The 21,626-nt window shown below is 41.6% G+C and overlaps 1 protein-coding gene and 1 long non-coding RNA gene across 5 annotated transcripts in view; one reads left to right on the forward strand and one right to left on the reverse strand.

The window, feature by feature from the left end:
- Window positions 1-17,847, forward strand: part of LOC143703363 (uncharacterized) — a 276,206-nt gene extending 258,359 nt beyond the window's left edge. For 2 of the 4 annotated variants that reach the window (XR_013190978.1, XR_013190972.1), the window contains exons 2-6: window positions 9,543-9,623; window positions 9,729-9,900; window positions 10,009-10,104; window positions 17,294-17,431; window positions 17,528-17,847. This is a non-coding gene — a long non-coding RNA (uncharacterized LOC143703363). Of the gene's footprint in view, window positions 1-9,346; window positions 9,624-9,728; window positions 9,901-10,008; window positions 10,105-17,293; window positions 17,432-17,527 lie in introns of those variants that run through there. The other 2 variants (XR_013190984.1, XR_013190966.1) reach the window with 2 other exon arrangements.
- Window positions 5,785-8,330, reverse strand: LOC143703088 (zinc finger MYM-type protein 1-like). The gene is made up of 2 exons (XM_077197233.1): window positions 8,169-8,330; window positions 5,785-8,053 (listed from the first exon to the last, which is right to left on the reverse strand). Exon 2 carries the CDS (start codon window positions 6,992-6,994, stop codon window positions 5,897-5,899), a length of 1,098 nt encoding a protein of 365 aa, XP_077053348.1. The 5' UTR covers window positions 6,995-8,053; window positions 8,169-8,330; the 3' UTR covers window positions 5,785-5,896.
- Window positions 17,848-21,626: the final 3,779 nt, after the last annotated feature.

The raw sequence follows: 21,626 nt of genomic DNA on the forward strand, positions 1-21,626 counted from the left end.
CAACAACTGTGAACACGTACTTGCAGTAATCAGAATAGCCATTGCACTGAAGGACACAGGGCAATATATAATGGCATAAATCCTTACACATAACAGTGTGGTGTGTACGTAACACAGCGTCAGTTGCATCGCGCACCAACTGTGAACACGTACTTGCAGTAGTCAGAATAGCCATTGCACTGAAGGACACAGGGCAATATATAATGGCATAAATCCTTACACATAACAGTGTGGTGTGTACGTAACACAGCGTCAGTTGCATCGCGCAACAACTGTGAATACACACTGTGTAGTAATCAGAATCGCCATACAGGGCAATGAATGCTGCGGCGGGGGCTGGGCGCCACCCACCGGGAAAGCATTGACTGCTATATGAAATGGTATAGCTCGTCCGCGGCATCATGCACGGGGACATAGATAGCCATCTCCTCGGGTTTCCCCGAGCTTCCGCTCTGCGATGCGTCTCCCGTCTATGAGGCGGGTAATAATGTTGGGGAGAGAAGCTCTTTTGCTGAGACATGTAATGTACCTTGTTATTGAAACAGAACACAGCGGTTTCAGAAACAACACATTCTCGTCGAACTCTGGGCGGGAACACGCCCTCTTCGCACCGGTCCGACGAACACGTCCCGCGCTCTTTCCTCCCTGACACGCACATCAGGAGCGTTGTTTTTTTTTTTTTTTTTTTTTTTTTTTTTAGCGACTTCCTGAACTGCCTCTCGCTTCAGCTTTACGGCCCGCGCCGAGGCCACCTTTCCGACGGCAGCTCCTTGGGCGCTGTCCACTCCAGCACCATATCTGCCACCGCCTCAGTGAGAATGGCCATCAGAACCCGCGAATGGAGATCTCTGCCGTCTCCCGGTCCGCGGCTCGACGGCGGCAGACTGGGGAGAGGCAGGAGACACTAGGTCGTCGCTACGTGCAACGGCCAGCCTTGCACGAAGGATCTGATGGGAAGCTCCTCACAGGCGGGACATCCCGATCCCTCGAGTGCCGCCTCTGCGTGGTCCCGACCCAGGCACAGCACACAAGTTGTGTGCGTCCGGGGATTCAATGGGTCCACCACACGGGCGACAAAGTGACATAATATAATCCACCGGAACGCGAGAGGGGAATTAAAACTCCTTAATATACTCCGCTCTGAATGCGTACATCAACGGTGAAAACAGACTCGAGTGAAGAAAAAAGATTCTGAGGTTTCTGGCGCCCGCCGTCACCTATATTGAGCAGTGTCAGCCAATCAGGTGGTGGCGGGACCGCCATTGGCTATTTGCAAGCAAAAGAGTTATTCTATCAGACTTCATGATTCGAGGAAAATGGATTTCCCCATTCGTAATGTCGAGAGACCGACTCGATAAGGGAACTGCGCTTACAGACGCTCACATTCAAACATGTAAACACAACACTGACGTCTTCACTTCCAGGTCACGAAGCTGTCAATCAAAAACTCAGAAGCCAATGAGAACACACTGCTACTAGCCCCGCCCCCACGAGAGATATGTGTCAGAACTGCGAACGAAAACTCAGGGAGCGTAAACGAAAACTTCAGAAGCGTAACTGAAATTTCTGGAAGCGCATTTGTAAGTTCAGATCAGCGAACGAAATATGAGAAATAGTTAGCAAAACATGCCGTGTATTAAGAACGAAGTAAAAAAATGTGCCCGCGATTTATTCTTTTTCAGTTTCAAAGATATTTTTTTTCAGTTTGAATTTATATTTTCATTAGTTTCTTGAAAAGTTACTTTCATTATTATTGGCACAAAAGTAATTCCATACGCTTCTCGTTCGGTTTTGAAATGCAAACATTTTTTGACTAGGCCTAACGTTACTTTTTTTTTTTTTTTAAAGGGCTTGCGCCCATGAGCACCCACGGAGGAGAACATAAATCGGCGCCTATGTACATAGCCTTAAGCCTAACATATTCATACTAAAAAAATAAATTTTTGATTTCAGGTGGCCTTTTAACTGTTACGCTGCCTCAGAAGTCTGTCTAAAATCAGTTTCTGGAGATACCTTTGTGCACCAATGCTGCCTAATAAGGCAGCGAGGCAACAAGTCTAAGTTTTCTGATGCAGCTATTATTACAATTTTTCTGAAATGCTAAAACACATTTATTGAAACCATTGCTCACTTTCTCAAAACCTTAATCTCACGGTCTCACGCTCAACAAAGAAATCTCACGCTAAATTAGACATTCTTCTGTGCTGTATTTTTTTTTTCACTCATGTGCACTAATTTCCAAATTACTAAGCAAGTTCAGGCTCTTAACTACTGATTGGACCACTGCATTTTGTCACGCAGCGAAAAATCGCGGACAAAGAGGACACTGACACCGACAGACAGAGAAGCTTACTTTTGATATGGAACACATTCTCAGCTGTCAGATTCTGTCCAACATTTTGGCGCTTTTAAATGTGACAGATCGCTGTAGCGCGTCAGTTCAAACAGCACATGATACAGTAGCCTACAACCCCCCCGTCAACAAATCTCACTCCAAGCAAAACTCAAAAGTTGGCAACTCTGACAATGTCATCTATGCAGGCAAAGGGAAAAACCATAAAGCAGATCCAACCTTGACAACATTCTCCACACCTTGCTCTTTCTCATCCTCCTCCTCTTCCTCCTTGTACACATACTCTTCCTCCTCTCCCTCTTGTATTGTTTCCATCCATTGTTGGTATCAACATTCAGTGGAACATTTTGAGACAATTTTGGACTTTGGACTGATTTGTATCATGTACAGTTGGTTTGGTCTCATCATTAGAAATAATTGTGAACAATTTTGAGTCGTTATGTGTAAACGATGATAACTGTGTTGTAGTTGTGTTTTGTATGCATGTGTTTAGCATTTTTAAACATAAGTGCATCACATCCAAAACCATTTTATCTGAGCTCAAAATCAAACAATGCTTTCAGATCATACACACAGCGAGTCAATATTACAAACACTACAGATCATTGATAAGACACTAAATCAAAAAATAGATAACAAAATCCAAAGCATGCAGTTACAGAATTTTTTTTTTTTAAATTGCTCGGGCTTCCTCAACAACACGCGCTTGCACCCCCTGGTGGTGAGGTCGACTAACAGCAGATGGAGATTATGCTCGGTAATCTACTGCGTTTCCTGCAGTTCCTGGATGTCAACGTTGAATTTACTGTCGAATTTGAACCACTAAATTTGTGGAAGTGAATTTGCAAAGCGAAATAAAATGGACCGAAAACCGCCTGTTGAATATTATAGTTTGTATTTTTATATTTGATATTTAATATGTATATTTAATATTTTGAAAGTGAAATATGAAAGGTGAATATGGATTATTGAAATTTTACTATGAAAATGTGTTTGAAATGTTTTGAATTTAAATATTCACAGCTTAAATATTCAACCATGCTAAATTTCTGCCCATAAAAATGCAAACCCTACAAATACAATGCATTAAAATACAAGCAGGGTTAATGCAATGCATATTTTTTTTCAAGCAGTACAATTCAACAGGCTTTTTGTTTCAAAAACATTTGGCATTATTTTACTTCCATAGTCCTGTCCATACCTCCCCTTTCTTGCAGATCCGCTACCTTTGGATTATGAACTACGGACGGGTCCTACGCCAAAGTACTTTATAAATAATCGCTTGCTGGGCTGTCAATAAATTAATGCTTTGTTACATCATTATATCTCCCGAGTCTTTCTGGTAGAACTGAAAGGACAGCGTAGCCTATGACGCGCAGAAGGAACATTGAATAAAGTGTCATATTTGTCCCATAATTCTAAAATTCTCCTTTCACTCAGCGTCTTGTGAAGTGGAGCACGACAATGTCCTACCAGTCCTTTTTCTTTCAGATTCTCATCCACAGATGTAGTGGAAATTTTAATATTGACTGATTAATAATGGACATTGCATTGAAATACCATATGATCTCTGTATTCCTGAGTACGAGAACAAAGAACCTTGTTTTCTATTATTATGTTTATACAGCTGTGAAGGCATGAGTAAAGACAATCAGAAGATGGTTGGGCTCTGTTCTCAGAGCTGAGAAAACCCCTGGGGTTAGAAGATCTTAAGGGTAGCCATAAAGTTCCTTTTGTTCCTGTTGTTCAAACAACAATTTACAAGAAATAGCTTTGAAGAGAACAGTATAAGGCCACGTCCACACGAAGCCAAAGCTTTCCCTATCCGATCTTTTTTTTCCTCGTTCAAAAAAAAAACTCCGTAAACACGGCGCCGTCTCAAGAAATATCTGCGTACAAACGAAACCACTGAAACCGACTGAAACCGATGTAGTATACATGCCAGATCTGTATGAGGCACTGTATTTCTGACACAGATACACTAAAAACAGAGAAGAAGACTTGCCCATTAACCTTGCAAGCTGTTTACAATAGGCCTAATATTAGGAACAGTAGCTTCTTTTTTTTCGTTCTTTTTAACCAAGAACTTTATTGAACAATATGAAAAACCATAAATGGCCTGGTACAAAATAGGAATGAGTCACGATATTCGATTAGTTAGCAGATGCATAAAGCTTGCCACAAAGAACCGGCAAATAGCCTAATCATTATGAATGTGTCAAATATAGCAAGGAGACATTTTAATTATTAATAAACTAGTGTTTTTTGTGACGATGCTGACTCGCCACCTTCGCAGTAGGTGAAGGTGCTTATAGAGATAAATGCACACTGTAAACCTAACACTGAAAGTCACTAAACGAAATGAGTTCATTTAACTTATTTTTTTTAAAAAGTTCATTTCACTCAATAAAAAATGTGATATTAACTCAAAAACTCAGAACTTAACTCAGAACTTAAACTGAATGAATTATGAATAACCTATTTGTTATTTAGCTCTAAAGATTTAAGTTGAATTTAATTAATTTAATCTAGTTTATGTTAATGTTTAAAAATAAAAATAATGTGAAAAGTAAATTAGAAACCAGTGGGTGGGTTTACTTATTAATTTTAAATAATATTTTTCAAGAAACAACTTTTGTATAAGGCCTATACTTTTATACTTTTCATAACTAATGAAAAACAAGTAAATAAATAATTTTAAAGTTTTCAGCTTCATTCAAAGCCTACATTTAGTTCCATGTGGTGTCTTTGGATTTTATCTGGATTTTACTCATCACCGCGTTCTCCCTCGGAAAAACCCGCGCATTTATTTCAACAGGCGTAATCTGCCCATCCCCCACAGCTTCACGGAACGGAACTCAGTCTCAAAATCAGGATGGCGGCATGAAGATAATTAACAGGTAAGTTAAGCACGAAAAACTGCTTCATCCTTTTTATAGCACTCTTAAACGTTTTAACGTTGTATTGTAGTGACTCTTCATCTTAAGAAGACAGAATAGCTAAGTTAGGGTAATTTGTATCACCTCATATTTGCGACATTGCAGAGATATTTATTTTTTGGATCAGCGGCAGTAACTTAGTTAATGTGCTGTGAGTACACGACAGTTTTGTCAGTGGAAAAGTAATTTATATGTTTGTGTGTTTTCTCACATTTTGGCATAGACAAGCGTGTCCCGCGCAGGGGCGATTCCAGGATTTTATAAATGGGGGGGCACAGGGGGGACCAAGAACCAGTCAGGGGGGGGCCAATCAGAAAATTCAACTGAAAATTAATACTTTAGAAAATATTAAGCATGATTTCCAAAATCTTTTGCAATGCCCTGTGCCCTAATATAGATGGTATTACATTTTTGTATTTTGCATGGATTGGACAACACAGTTCTGTTCCAATAAAAAAAAAAAAAAAAAAAAAAAATTCACACAGACATTAATTAGTAATTTAACATGCTTTATTTTCAACACAAAAATGTGTGTGTGTGTGTGTGTGTGTGTAAACATTCTCAGCATGAAATGCGTCCTTTCCTGTGGGTTAACTGCACCATCTCAGAACAGCTGTATTCTGCGGTTTTTGTGCTGGCTACCAAATAATCGAATAAACTCATCCATATCCAGGGACTTGGCTCTCCGTGACTCTACACTGTGCACTCCCAGGTCACTCAGTCGCTCATCAGACATGGTTGTTCGTAGGTGGTTCTTGATCAGTTTCAGGGTGGAAAAACTCCGTTCACAAGAAGCAGTGCTTACAGGTATTGCGATGGCAATTTTGCATAACCGAAAAAGTTCATGGAACACCTCTTTGAAAGGTTCCAGAAACACTGTGAACTCCAATATGCTGGTGAGGCTTTGCATACCTTCTTTCCTTTTCCTCTCCAAAATCCTTTTGGCTTGGTGCAGCTCATGCTTCAGATCATCCAAGTCTGACTCGTAGATCTCTGCGAATGAGAAAAAAGGTGACTCTTGTAGAAAGCTGTTGCTGTTAGGATGGAGTGCTTGAACACCTCTCATTATGTTGCAGTTGGGCTTGGAGAAACGTTTCTGTAATTCCCCAATAACAGAGTCAAGGATTGGATAGAAGATGTTCTTTCTAAAACCATCTTTGTCATCTTGGTCACTTCTATGCCCGCCAACAGTGGATGTCACTACAGATCCTTGTAGTCTAGAACTGGTCTTACGTTGCCTTTTTTCCACATTTTCAATGCTGATATTACACTTTTGAGCTGTATTTAAGATGTCTCTCCATAGCTCATCACAAAATGATTCTTCTCTGTAATTCTTAAATGTGTCCTGAAGTGCTTCAATAAGCTCAACAGCTCTCGCTAGGTCTAGTGACGGTGACTGAAGCATATCAGATAGAAGCTTGGTGTCACCCAGCACTTTGCAGAATGTCGTTAGAAGCCCAATGAAAGGCAAGTCAATTTGGGCAAGAAGACCCCGTGCCTCCACAGACCGGTCCCCACTTCTCTCTTCAGCAATATCTTCAAGGACACACAGCACTGCAGGTAACCGGTTCATCATATTACGGCAGGCAAAGTACCTGCATGCCCATCTTGTGTCGCTAAGCTTCTGAAGCTCTCTAGGCTGACCTCCATACATTTCTTTCTGAATTTCAAGCCATTTGTGGTGAATGTATGAGCCTGACATGAAGACATATAGTTTTTCTAGTAAAGAAAAGAAACATGAGCCTCAGGTACTGACTTGACAGTATCAACTAAAACTAAGTTCAGGCAATGTGCATTGCAATGCACATAGAACGCATGTTTTGCCACTGCCTTTATGCGTGCAGAAACACCTGTATGTTTTCCACTCATTACAGATGCTCCATCATATCCCTGGCCTACAAGATTGCTTCTGTAATCCAATCCATATCTCTCTAGACAATTGATGATCTTCTCTGTCAACCCTTCAGCATTTAAGCTATCAGCTTTTTGAAAATGTAAAAAACTCTCATGTACTGCACCCTTATAATAATATCTCAGGACCAGAGAAATTTGTTCTTTTTTTTTCATGTCCTTAGTTTCATCAACTAGAACACTGAATGCCTCATTTTCTTTGACTTCTTGGATGATATTTTGTCGAACCATCTCAGCCAAACACTCCAGGATTTCTTTTTGTGTGGTATTACTTGTGTACTTAGCATTTCCGCTGGACAGTTTTTTCTTCACTATTGGGTCACGTTTTTCTATTTGCTCCAATATGGCCAGAAAGTTCCCCCTATTCTCAGACTCCTCTGACTCACGATGGCCTCTTTGGGGAATATTTTGTGTAGCAGTAAGCAGGAGAACATCTGCCACAGTTTTTATATAGTCCCGATTCTCTTTTACTCTTTTTTGGTAGTCTTTATTAATTGATTTCAACAAAGATGTGTTGCTCTCAGCTCCCCTTTTGTAGTCAGACCATGCCAACATTGCATTTACATGGTGCTCTGATTTGGAATGCATTGCAAAACCACCGTCCTTATATAATGCTTTTTTCCAGTTTGCAAAACCAGAGCTTGAAGTGAAGGCAGATTGAGGGACAGAAGGGAGTGAAAAATGTCTGCATACAAAACAATGGGCCGAGTTCTGACTTTGTGAATATTCTATCCATGGATATTCTTTATACCATGTAGAATTAAATGCCCTACTTTTTTTCCTTGCGGTGTTCTAGGAAACATCGCTAAGTTAGGCTGCACAGGACCAACCGCTCTGGATTGTGAAATATCTAAATAAATAGACATATTAATTGAGCAAAGATTAGTCCCTGTCATTTCAACATCAACAATGTTCATACTAGTAAAATGGCCAAAAACACTGGAAGATGACATTTGTCAATATACCTTGAGGTCCAAGAGGAACAGCAAATTCTGATCCAGATAGGACTGATTGGTGCTTTCTGTCACTATCACCTCTGGAATATGAACCACTTCTGGTGCGAAGCCTGATAAAGGACTGGTCTTCTTCTCCCTAAGAGGTTTGGGAGCTTTCATCACCATGTAGATCTAAAACATAAATCAAATACCATGTTAAATATTTATCTATGAAGTGGTATCATGTGAACTGGCTGCAAAGGTGCAAAAAATAAGAAAATGCATAAAATGTTCATGTTCTAACTTTCACCTGTTGCTGCAGATAGGTGGCTGCTGACGTAGCCCTCACTGGTCCTCTCAGGCTGGCTAATTTGTTGGCCCTGCCTGGTGGAATCCTGGCTCTGACCTGCACTGGACTGCACTGCATCTGACTGTCCCTGACATGGTTTCTTCTTAAAGAAACCTTGGATGTCCTGTAGCTGTGTCTGACTCTGTCCTCTTTTCATTCTTAACTTTTTTTTTTTTACACTAAATTCTGCCTTAAAATAAACAAAAAAACATTTAAGGAATAGTTCACTTTAAAAAAAAATTCATCATTTACTCATCCTAAAGTTATTTCAAACCTGTATGAGTTTTTCTTTTGCTGAACACAAAAGAAAATATTTTGAAAAATGTTCAAATGTGTGCATTGCTGCTGAATAACACTGACAAAGTCAATTCTATTCAGTAGTTTGCCACAGTTACGTTAGCTAATCTACTAGCTAACCTACATGCAATAGCTTGGCCAGTCACACACATGAAAGTATCAGACTACTAACATACGATGCGATATTTCAAAATATTTAACTTAATACATAGCTTGGTCAGTCACACACGAAAGTATCAGACTAAATACTAACATACGATGCGATATTTCAGAATATATAATTGAGTGTGTACATACCGTTAAACACTGACGTGTCGTCGTGGTGTCTCTTTCCTCGTGTTTTAAAAACGTGCATCTGTGCTTCCCCTCAACGCGCTTCGCGCGAGTCTCAAATCAGGCAATGATTGACAGCACTCTGGTCCAATGGCGGTGGGCATTTTCAGGTTGACAGTAAATCTAACCCAATGAGATTGGGGGGGCACCAGGGGGGGCCAATCATATTCCAGGGGGGGGCCGGTGCCCCCCCGTACCCCCCCTCTAGACACGCCCCTGGTCCCGCGCAATTTTGAATATTTTTCAGTGAGGAGACTGATTAAACGTTATACTCCACCGAGCACCGACCGTGTAGATTCACACTGCAAAAACTAAATAAATAGGCAATACATGCTGACCGATTCTTTTATTTGTTATGCTGTGAGTAAACCACAGATTTGTCAGTGGAAAAATAATATTTTTGTATTTACTCACATTTTGCATAGACAAACGTGTTCCTCGGGCATGGATGTCCGTGAGGAGACAACCACAGGCCGTCTTTCACGCGGCAAAAACTAAAGAAAAAGGTACTATAAGCTGACCTATTCTGTATTGTTTATTATGCTATGAGTAAACTACAGTTTTATCAGGGGAAAATTAATCAATTTTGTGCGTTTTTTTCTTCTTCACAGTTCGGCATAAACTAACGTATGCTGAACAATTAGCATAATTTGACACAAAGGAGACTGACGTTCATTTACACAGTAAGTTACGAACTAAAGAGAAAGCTATACATATTCCTTCCGAAGCTTGAATTCAAATGGAAGAGTCACATAATTACTAATACTATTGCATGGAATTAAGGTTGCAATGTTTGAAAGTTTTCTTAACATTTATGGATTAATTATTTTCATAACTCATGATGTTTAATTGTGAATTAAATTATGCTATGTTTTGTGTTTTGTCTTTAAGGACAAGAATGACATTCACGTCAGACGAACTATTGCTCTGGCAGGTTTACCAGTTCATCTAAAAGAAGACTCTGCAGATGTTTTCAAGAGACACAAGGTATGAAATATTATATTGCAACAATTTAAGCTTTTAGTTAAAATGAGTTTAAAATCTATCTGAGCATTCAGGTTGTTTTAAGCTGGATGCACTGCGATTTTAGAAAAAGATTTGGCTGTCTGAAGCAAATTTAGCAAATCCTAAAAGATTACTCTGATCCTAGGCTAAAATCTGAAGAAAAAAAAGGACACAATTCTGAAGTCTTTGATTGTTAGTTTGACATGTTCACCGAAAGCCGATTAATGACTGTTGAGATACAATTTTACCTCCAACGAAATTCTGTCCCTTTGCAGTTGTTCTTCGAGGTTGCTCTCGTCATTAAACCGCGGATGTCATGAGTGATCAAACGGAAGCAATTGCAGTTAACTCTTTTTATTTAAATGATGAAATAGTAAGGCAGTCCAAAGTCCAGGCAAACAAGTTAGTAGCGCAGGGACTCCGATGGTCAGATGACAGTGCAGGGTGCAGTGGTAGTGGTGGTGAAAATCCAACGACGAACAGTAATCCAACATCCAACGAACAAGAACCGGAACAAGAGAAGCACACGACTGAACGAGACTGGGAACACACACACCGGGAACCACAAACAACGATCTGACAAAGGAGATGAGAAGTTGATGAGAATATATACACATGAATGATAGACTGCAGCTGGTGATGGGTGATTGCTGACGAGCGCTGATGAGCGGCACGCCCCTCTAATCAGCACACACACATACAATAACAGAACCACGAGACAAGGAGCAGACATAGGATTTACCAACCGTGACAGTACCCCCTTCCCTAGGAACGCCTCCTGGCGTTCCCAGACTCCCTTACCTGCCGATTGTAATCATCGATAAGGGAGTGATCCAGGATGTCTCTAGCCGGTACCCAACTTCTCTCCTCCGGACCTTAACCTTCCCAGTCCACCAAGTACTGGAATCCGCGCCCCCTCCGTCTCGAGTCCAGAACACGATTGACCGAATAAGTAGGTTCCCCATCTACGAGACGCGGCGGGGGGGTGAACCGGGACAGGCGGATTAATACGAGCAAAAAATACGGGCTTAATTTTGGAAACGTGAAAGACGGGATGAATCCTCCTGTACACTGGAGGAAGATTAAGGCGGACTGTCACCGGACTAATGATTTTGGTGACAGAGAACGGGCCAATAAATTTAGGTGCGAGCTTATTTGAAACGGAGCGGAGAGGAATGTCCTTGGTAGAATGCCACACTTTAGAACCGACGACGTATGCGGGAGGCCTCCGCCGGTGGCGATCAGCTTTGGCCTTGGTGCGTGCCCCCACTTGGAGTAGAGTCTCACGGGCTCTAGTCCAAGTGCGGTGACACCTCTGGACGAAGGCGTGGGCGGAGGGGACCGCGACTTCGGATTCCAGACTAGGAAAAATTGGTGGCTGGTAACCTACACTACACTCAAATGGTGATAGGCCCGTGGATGACACTGGCAACGTGTTGTGGGCTTACTCCACCATAGACAATTGCTGACTCCAGGAGGAAGGATTCTTGGACACTAAACATCGCAACGTTCTCTCCAAATCTTGGTTGGCTCGCTCAGTTTGACCATTGCTCTGGGGATGGAACCCAGAGGACAGACTGACAGTCGCCCCCAGAAGTTTACAAAACTCTCGCCAAAATTTGGACACAAATTGGGGTCCTCTGTCAGAAACCACGTCTGTCGGGAGACCATGAAGCCGAAAGACGTGGTCAACGACAACCAACGCTGTCTCCTTGGCTGAAGGTAATTTGGGCAAGGGAATGAAATGGGCTGCCTTCGAGAACCGGTCCACCACGGTCAAAACTACCGTGTGACCCTGGGAGGGTGGGAGGGCGGTGATAAAATCTGAAGCGATATGGGACCAGGGTCTCGAAGGCACCGGCAGCGGTTGGAGTAACCCATCTGGAGGTTGATTGGAAGTCTTACCCGTGGCACAAACTGAGCAAGCCAATACAAAACTGCGAACGTCACGAGCCATGAGAGGCCACCAGAATCGTTGCTTAACCAAAAACATGGTACGATTGACTCCTGGATGACAAGCCACATTGGAACAATGACCCCACTGAATGACGCTGGACCGTAAACTCTCCGGCACAAACAAATGGTTCGGTGGGCAACGGGTCGGAGGCGTTACCCCTTCTAAGGCCTTCTTGACCTTCGATTCGACCTCCCATGTGAGTGTAGAGATGAATAGATTCTCTGGTAAAATGCACTCGGGAGTAGACGGGCGATCGGAACGGTCAAAAATGCGCGATAAAGAATCGGGTTTGATGTTCTTGGAACCCGGGCGGTACGAGAGAGTAAAGTCAAAACGACCGAAAAAAAGAGCCCACCGAGCCTGCCTGGAATTAAGTCTTTTAGCAGTACGAATGTATTCCAGATTCTTGTGGTCGGTCCAGACGATAAAAGGTACCCCTGACCCTTCTAACCAATGGCGCCACTCCTCCAAAGCTAACTTGACCGCCAACAACTCTCTATTGCCAATGTCATAATTGCTTTCGGCAGGGGATAAACGATGCGAAAAAAAACGCGCAAGGGTGCATCTTGTCGTCTGAAGGAGAGCGCTGGGATAACACTGCACCTACCCCCATCTCTGAGGCGTCAACCTCCACCATGAACTGACGTGATGGATCAGGGGTTATCAGGATGGGGGCTGAAACGAAGCAACCCTTCAGTTTGGCAAACGCAGCTTCTGCTGCGTCTGACCACCTGAACGTCGTTCTGGGGGAGGTCAAGGCGGTCAGAGGCGCGGCTAGTCGGCTGAAATTGCGAATAAAACGCCGGTAAAAATTGGCGAACCCCAGAAATCTCAGTAGGGCCTTACGGGAATCTGGACTTGGCCAATTCACCACAGCCTTAACCTTGTCAGGATCCATGCGCATTCCCTCAACCGAGATGATGTGACCTAGAAAAGGAACAGACTGTGCATGAAAAACTCATTTCTCCGCCTTGACAAAAAGCCCATTCTTTAGCAACCTCTGAAGCACTTGTCGAACGTGTTGCACGTGTTCCTGGAGAGACGAAGAAAAAATCAATATATCATCCAGGTAGACATAAATGAACTGATCGATCATGTCTCGCAACACGTCATTGAGAAGTGCTTGGAAGACCGCTGGGGAGTTGGAAAGGCCGAACGGCATAACCAAATATTCAAAGTGCCCCCTAGGGGTGTTAAAAGCGGTCTTCCATTCATCCCCCTCCCTGATGCGGACCAAATGATAAGCATTCCTTAAGTCCAGTTTTGTGAAGATAGATGCTCCTTGCAACCTCTCGAAAGCTGAAGACATCAACGGCAAAGGATAAGTATTCTTTACCGTGATGTTGTTCAACCCCCGGTAATCAATACAAGGTCGCAACGATCCATCTTTCTTCCCCACAAAAAAGAACCCCGCCCCCGCTGGAGAAGAGGAAGGGCGGATGAATCCTGTTGCTAGAGAATCAGAAATGTATTTCTCCATGACCTCTCTCTCTGGGACAGAGAGTGAATATAACTTGCCCTTAGGCGGAGACGTACCTGGCAGTAAGTCTATAGCACAGTCATAGGGACGATGCGGAGGAAGAGAATCAGCCCGAGACTTACTGAACACCTCCTTCAGATCCCGATACTCCGTGGGCACGTTTGATAAATCCACTGTCTCCTCCTGTAACACATGAACAGGAACAGACGGACAGGCAGACACAAGACAAGACTTATGACAAAAACTGCTCCATGATGCCACCGTTTTGATTTGCCAGTCTATTTTGGGGTTGTGACGGGTGAGCCATGGGTGACCAAGAACGATGGGTGCTAGTGGAGTGTCCAGAATGTAAAAGGAAATAGTCTCAGAATGATTGCCGGATGTGATAAGTGTGATGTCTTCGGTGATCAGTGAAATCGTGGGGAGTCTTTGTCCATTGAGGGCGTGAACGTCGATCGGGTGTGAAAGGGGTTTGAGGGGAATTTGAAATCTTAGTGCAAATGAATGGTCCATGAAATTACCCTCTGCCCCTGAGTCCAGTAGTGCCCGACAATCGTGGAGGTTTGTTGACCATCGGAGCCTTACCGGGAGGAAGGTAGATGTCGATGAGGTCTTCTCGGCAGAGATCCCACCCGACAGTAGCCTCATATTTACTGCCGGGCTGGGCCCTTTTAACAGACAATTGAAAGCGAAATGTCACGCTCCACCACAGTATAGACAAAGGCCCAGGGATCTCCGGCTCTCCTTCTCCTCCCGGGAAAGCCGGGCTCGAGCCACCTGCATGGGCTCGTGATCGTGGATGGGGCTGAACGCGCCCTCGCCTCCTGGATGCTGCCCCTCGATCCCTCCAGGAAAACGATCATGGTGAAAACGTTTGCTGACTCGAGACAGCCATTCATCCAATCTCAAAGCCAGCGCGATGAGATCGTTAAGTCCGGTGGGCAGGTCCAGGGCGTAGATCTCCTTCTGGACGCGGTCAGCCAGCCCATGCAGGAACATGTCCCACTGCGCCTCCTCGTTCCATCGGCTCTCGGCTGCCAGGGTTCGGAATTCAATGGAAAAGTCAGATACGTACCTCTCTCCTTGGCGAAGTTCCGCCAGTACCCTGGCAGCCTCTCTTCCTGACGCGGCCCGGTCAAAGACTCGCCGCATCTCTTCGGAGAGCCTCTGGAACGAGGAACAGCATTCGTCTTGGTTCTCCCACACCGCTGTTCCCCATAGCGCCGCTTTCCCAGTCAGAAGCGTCAGCACGAATGCCACCTTGGTCTGTTCCTCGTGAAACGTCTTGGGTTGCAGGGAGAAATGCATAGCACATCTGGTTAAAAGTGCTCGACAGAATTTTGCTTCACCTGAGTAACGCTCGGGGACCGGAAGACGAGGCTCTGACTGGGATGGGTCCGCTGGTGGTGATGGGGGAATCAGCGTGGGTGGCATGGTGGGAACACGAAGATGTTGAAGCTGTTGGGTGAGCCCGGACACCTGCGCCACTAACGCCTGGACAACGCGAGCAGTATCGTGGAGATTATTTTCTTGAGTGTCCATTCGTTGAATACTGCTACTCACAAAATCATCCAGTGAGCTCGAGGAGTTTCCCGCTGCTTCAATGCTTTGGTCAGATCGTTCTGTCATGAGTGATCAAACGGAAGCAATTGCAGTTAACTCTTTTTATTTAAATGATGAAATAGTAAGGCAGTCCAAAGTCCAGGCAAACAAGTTAGTAGCGCAGGGACTCCGATGGTCAGATGACAGTGCAGGGTGCAGTGGTAGTGGTGGTGAAAATCCAACGACGAACAGTAATCCAACATCCAACGAACAAGAACCGGAACAAGAGAAGCACACGACTGAACGAGACTGGGAACACACACACCCGGAACCACAAACAACGATCTGACAAAGGAGATGAGAAGTTGATGAGAATATATACACATGAATGATAGACTGCAGCTGGTGATGGGTGATTGCTGACGAGCGCTGATGAGCGGCACGCCCCTCTAATCAGCACACACACATACAATAACAGAACCACGAGACAAGGACCAGACATAGGATTTACCAACCGTGACAGCGGAGACGTTGCCTAATGCCTCAGAAAATCCGATCTGCCTGTTTACAAGACAGTCGCATTGGCACATATCTGATTTATTTCCACATATGAACAAGGCCTGAAACCGATTTCGAAATATCCGAAAGCATGCAATTTTTTTTCCTGTTTACACGGTCATAGAACAGATCCGATCTGTGTCACATATGAGTAAAAAAATCAGAATTGGGTCACATTTCACTGACAGAAACTTAAATTTATTCCACATTAAATTTGATTTCTAAATAAAAAAAATAAGGCTGTGATAGATGTTAATTTTAAAGGAGTAGTTCACTTTCAAATGAAAATTAGCCCATGATTTACTCACCCACAAGCCATCTTAGGTTTATATGACTTTCTTCTTTCAGACAAATACAATTGAAGTTATATTACAGAATGTCCTGGCTCTTCCAAGTTTTATAATGGCAGTGGATTGCAACCAACAGATTAAAGCTCAAAAACGTGGATCAATCCATCATAAACTAACTTCACGCGGCTCCGGGGTGGTTAATAAAGGCTTTCTGAAGCACGATGAGTTTGTGTAAGTAAAATATTAATATTTAAACTTTATAAAGTAAAATAACTAGCTTCTGGCTAAACGAACATATGGATTCCACTTAATTCTAAACCGCAACTTGCAAAAAATGCGACGTACTGCTGATATTTTCGCTACGCCATGATGCACTACGCTACTTCTGAAGTCACAAGTTGTGCTTTAGGGGTAAGTAGACTGGAAGCTAGAATTTTACTTTCTAACGTGTTAAATATTAATATTTTACTTAAACTCATGGTGCTTCAGAAAGCCTTTATTAACCACCCCGGAGCCACATGAAGTTTGTTTATGACGGATGGATCCACGTTTTTGAGCTTCAATCTGTTGGTTGCAATCCACTGCCATTAAAAAACTTGGAAGAGCCAGGATATTTTGTAATATAACTCCGATTCAATTCATCTGAGAGAGGAAAGTCAAATACAACTAGGATGGCTTGAGGGTGAGTAAATCATGGGCTAATTTTCATTTGAATGTGAACTAATCCTTTCATAGCCTGTTCTATAGGTTGTATATCTTTACTTTCCTTTTGTTCTAGAACATTTAGCTGATACATCTAAGCCCCTTTCACACAGAGATTCCGGAAAATACACGGATAAAGTGATCCGGGATTTGACCCGGGTTCGTTTGATTTTGGTTCATTCACACTGCCAGTGATTTTCCAGAATCAGAGAGTGCGTTCACACACAACCCGTAAAAATCCCGTAAAGACACGTGACATCGATGTGACATGTAATGTCTCAGAAGCGTATATACTTTGGTTATGAGCTGCGATTTCTCTCTGGAGAAACCACGCTTGTGCATTTTTTTTCTCTGATTCGATCATAAACTAGCGCATTACGTACCGTTTCACTAGCCTGCTTTCACTTCACTTCAGCGTCATCATTACAACACGGCATTGATTTACAGCTTTTGTTCACACAGCGCGCGTTCAGTATTATATTTTTGTAAATATTAGTCAATTGAACAGCCTGCATGTCCATTTTTCCAGGCTTTGTTGTCATTCATGAAAATGTAGTTATGGTGTCTGCCCTGACTATGGCCTGTTTGTTTTGTAGATTTGTAAAGACATGCATTAACAAAGATTTATTTCAATCCATTTAGAGAGAGGATCTTGACCAGGTGCAAAAGGCAGCAGTTGCCATCATTGCTGTCGAGGAAGAGGTTGAAAAGTTGCCTTTCAACCCACAGGATTTTCTGATTGTCCTTGAAGATGAGGTGGTAATGTCTGCAAAGTCCTGGGTTAGTGCACTGGTGCTGATTTTTGGGCTACTCTATGGCCTTCACATAAGCTACCCAAAGAAGCTGAGCGTTTTTTTTTGTGCGTTTTTTTTTTAGTTCATACAGAAAGTGCTGCTAAATCTCGAAGATGGGAAGGCCAGACTGGAGTTGCTTGCACTTAAAAATGAACTTCTGATTGACTTTTTAAAAGTTCCCAATTGTGCTATCTTTAAAGTTTTAATAGTTGATCCTAAATATTTCATGGGAAATGTGTGATGAAATTGTTTTAATGTTATTTGGACTGATTTTGCACTCCGATTTAGTTTTAAAATGTCCCTGTTTGAGCAGTCTGTTATAGTCTTAAAGGGTTAGTTCACCCAAAAATGAAAATTCTGTCAGTAATTACAAAATTCTTACGGGGTTGGAACAACATGAGAGAGTAATTACTGACAGAATTTTCATTTTTGGGTGAACTATCCCTAATGGTTAAAGTGTATATTTAATAAAATTGTTTTAATGTTATTTTGACTGAACAGCACACTTCTGTTTTATGTCTGATGACCTTTTGTGGAAAAGTATTTTTTCAATAAATACTGTCATTGCATCATTTTCTTTCATCATTTCTTTATACTAATATTTCCCCCTTGTCTTAATTTAACTTTATTAATTTGAGTTTAATTAACTTAAATCATTCACGGCAATCGGTTTCCTAAAACCATTTGAGTAGCTATATAGTTGTTTAAACTTGATTAAATTTATTAAATTAACTCAAACCAGTTAGTTTAAATTAATGGAGTGAACTTTAAATCTTTAAGTTACCTATACTCAAATGATTGACTAAACCGACACTAAATTATGAGTGAATATGACTCAATATATATATAAGTTCACAATACTCAATTGTGTTTGTTTTTAAACTTAAACGGTTTGTAGCAATCAGTTTCCTCAATCAGTTTGAGTTGAGTTAACTTATTGGGTTTTACAGTGCACTTCATACGGATTATAAGAGAGTTGTTTGTTTCTTTTCGTTTTGAATTGTTTTGTTTAAAAGTAGACATTTCAAGCTTAGATATATTTCTGAGTGTCTGTTCATTTATGAGACAAGCTCCAGTTCACGTGGGTTGCAAGTTATATCGCGTCGGCGCCTCCGTGTCCTGATGGCTATTGTCTGCTATATTTGCTTCTTATCTATTAAATCCAGGCAATTGGTTGATATAACATTGATTAAAATTAAGATACAATTTATACAAAACGAAATTCACTTTAAAGAAAGGCTTTATATAAAACAAAACTTAATGAAGTGGTCAAAATGATGTGTCTCGATATTGCGCACCTTATGATTAGGCTACTCACGCTGTTCACTTTTCATATAATCAACATATATGAAATGGAAAAAATAAAATATTTAAACATAAATATGAAACTAACTTTTCTTTAATGGCTACAACATGTAGGCCTACAGTACAGAGAAATTTAATGTCGGAGCGAACGCCGTGTTACCGGTGAGCATGAGGGGGCAGAGGTGCATTTTTTGAATAATAATCAAATAATTCCCAGCGATCGTCAAATATTATTTTTGCTTGAAATGCCCATCCCTACAAAATACGAAATGTCTTAATCAGACAAAATACAAACATCATAGCATAAGAAAGAAATATAAACAAATAAAGAATTAAAATAAAGAAATAAAATAAAAATACATTAAAGTAGGCCTAAATAATAAATAAAGAAATAAAAGAGGCTCAGTAGCTTCTGAAGCATGAACTCAAGCAAGTAGTCACAGTTATTGTTGCTGTTAGCCTACTGATTTAGCACGGCTGACTAGTCAACACGTGGGGTGATGACATCATCGTTTCACAAAATATACGGATTGGCCGTACACACGAAGACGCAAGGGTGTCGTTTTCAGATTTATCCACCCTGGGACCCGGTTTCAAAAAATAGCGGTTTCAGTCTCCCAAAACGCCGGATCCATCTGGACGAAACGCCGATCCAATAAAATTGTTTTACGTAAACAGCTAAACGCGTCTCCGTGTGGACAGGGCCTAAGACTGCCAGCCAGAATCTTCCTCCTTGTCTCTCACTCACCCTGCAGCTGGACTGTGTGGGTGACATTGGGTCCTATTCTTGCAAGAATAAATACTTTTAAAATACAATTCAGATCAGAATGTCTCTTACGCGGTGATGCTGTTTGTTTAATTATTGTTTTTGCCACAACAACAGACGACTGGTTTTGGGCGCGGAGAGGAATTTTTACTGCGTGATAAATATAAGCAGCAGCCTACGGCACAGCGGTTTATATGCTCATCGTCTCCAAATTATTATGTCAACTGTTTAAAACAAATAAAGAACCTATGCAGGACAATGGTTATAAGCGCAAACAGCTGGAAACTTTGTATATTTGTGCAGTGTGCGCATGTTAAAAATATTTCTGATTTTCTATGAACATTTTTGGTCAACTTTATACCCACTATTTAGCAGAACAATAACAGACATAAAACATAACGCAAAATTCCCTTCCCACATGAATACAGCACTTATATCACTCATCCCTAAACCTAACAAAGACCACACCTTCACATCCAACTATCGTCCTATCTCACTTATGAATGTCGACATAAAAATTATTAGCAAAGCACTAGCCCATAGAATTGAACAAATTATACCGTATATAATCCATCCTGATCAGACCGGCTTCATAAAAGGTAGACATGCATCTAATAATACCCGCAGATTATACAACTTAATGCACTACTCATCAGTACAACAGAAAGATACTCTCATTACCACATTAGACGCCGAAAAAGCTTTCGATAGGGTCAACTGGAAATTTTTATTCACCACGTTACAAAAATTCGGCTTTGGAGAGTCGTTTATTAACTGGATCAAGATTTTATACACATCACCATCGGCCACAGTAACAACGAACGGACTAACATCACAAAGCTTCACACTGCACAGGGGAACGAGGCAGGGATGTCCTCTCTCTCCATCCCTATTCACCATTTTTATTGAACCTTTAGCAGCAGCTATCCGTCAAAACCCAGCAATCAAAGGTATTGAAACACCACAACAAACACATAAAATCTCACTCTATGCAGATGATATCCTACTATATATACAAGAACCCCTAACATCTACTCAAGAAATAATTAAAACAATTCAGTCCTTCTCAAAAATATCCGATTATGCAATAAACTGGAATAAATCTTCCACCCTCCCTTTACATAAAACCAAATGGGATGTGGCTCCCCAGCAATCACCAATACCTATTTGTCAAGATCACATCACTTACTTAGGCATTAAGATTTCCTCCAGACTGTCAGAGTTGGTAACACTCAACTTCACACCATTGCTAAAAAAAAATAGAAGACGACTTGCTCAGATGGCTCAATCTCCCAATCTCCATAATCGGCAGGATAGCAGCAATAAAAATGACCATTTTACCGAAAATTAATTACCTATTCTCAATGATTCCAACCCACCCCACACTCACCTGGTTTAAATCATTAGACTCCATTATAACTCGCTTCTACTGGAAAAATAAAACGCCAAGGATAAAACTCACTACACTTCAAAAAAGTAAGGTTCAAGGAGGACTAGAAGCACCAAATTTCCAATATTACTCAATGGCTAACCAACTGCAATACATATACAAATGGATTCGCCCCACCCAATCTGATATTGTATGGCTAGATATAGAACAATCATTATGCAAAGAATTAAATATAGCTGACATACCATTCCTCACCAAATCAATTAAACAACACACATGTTTTAAGGCAGTAACTATAGCCACCACTCTGTCAGCCTGGTGGAAATTTCACCAAATCACTAATTCTACATTAGCTCCATCTAACCTCACCCCACTGTGGAACAACCGTGACTTTATAAGCAATAAAAAAACATTGAACTTTCACACATGGGCGGAAAAGGGTATCACCCACATTAAGCATATTTTCAAATCTAACACATTTAGACCATTTCCGGAACTGGCCCAGGAGTATGGCATCGGGAACAACGAATTTTTAAAATACCTACAACTCAAATCTTCTGTTCTGACAAAAATAAACATCAGAGACACAAATTTAGAACTTCCACCGGCAATATCAGACTTGGTCAACATTTCCTCTCCAAAGAAACTTCTCTCTAAAATATACAAAATGATCTCAAATCAACTTCAGACCATATACTTACCAACAATAAAATGGGAAAA

This window comes from Siphateles boraxobius, unplaced genomic scaffold (assembly GCF_051911475.1).
Source record: "Siphateles boraxobius isolate OS27281-9 unplaced genomic scaffold, OSU_SipBor_1 11, whole genome shotgun sequence".
Lineage (NCBI taxonomy): Eukaryota > Metazoa > Chordata > Actinopteri > Cypriniformes > Leuciscidae > Siphateles > Siphateles boraxobius.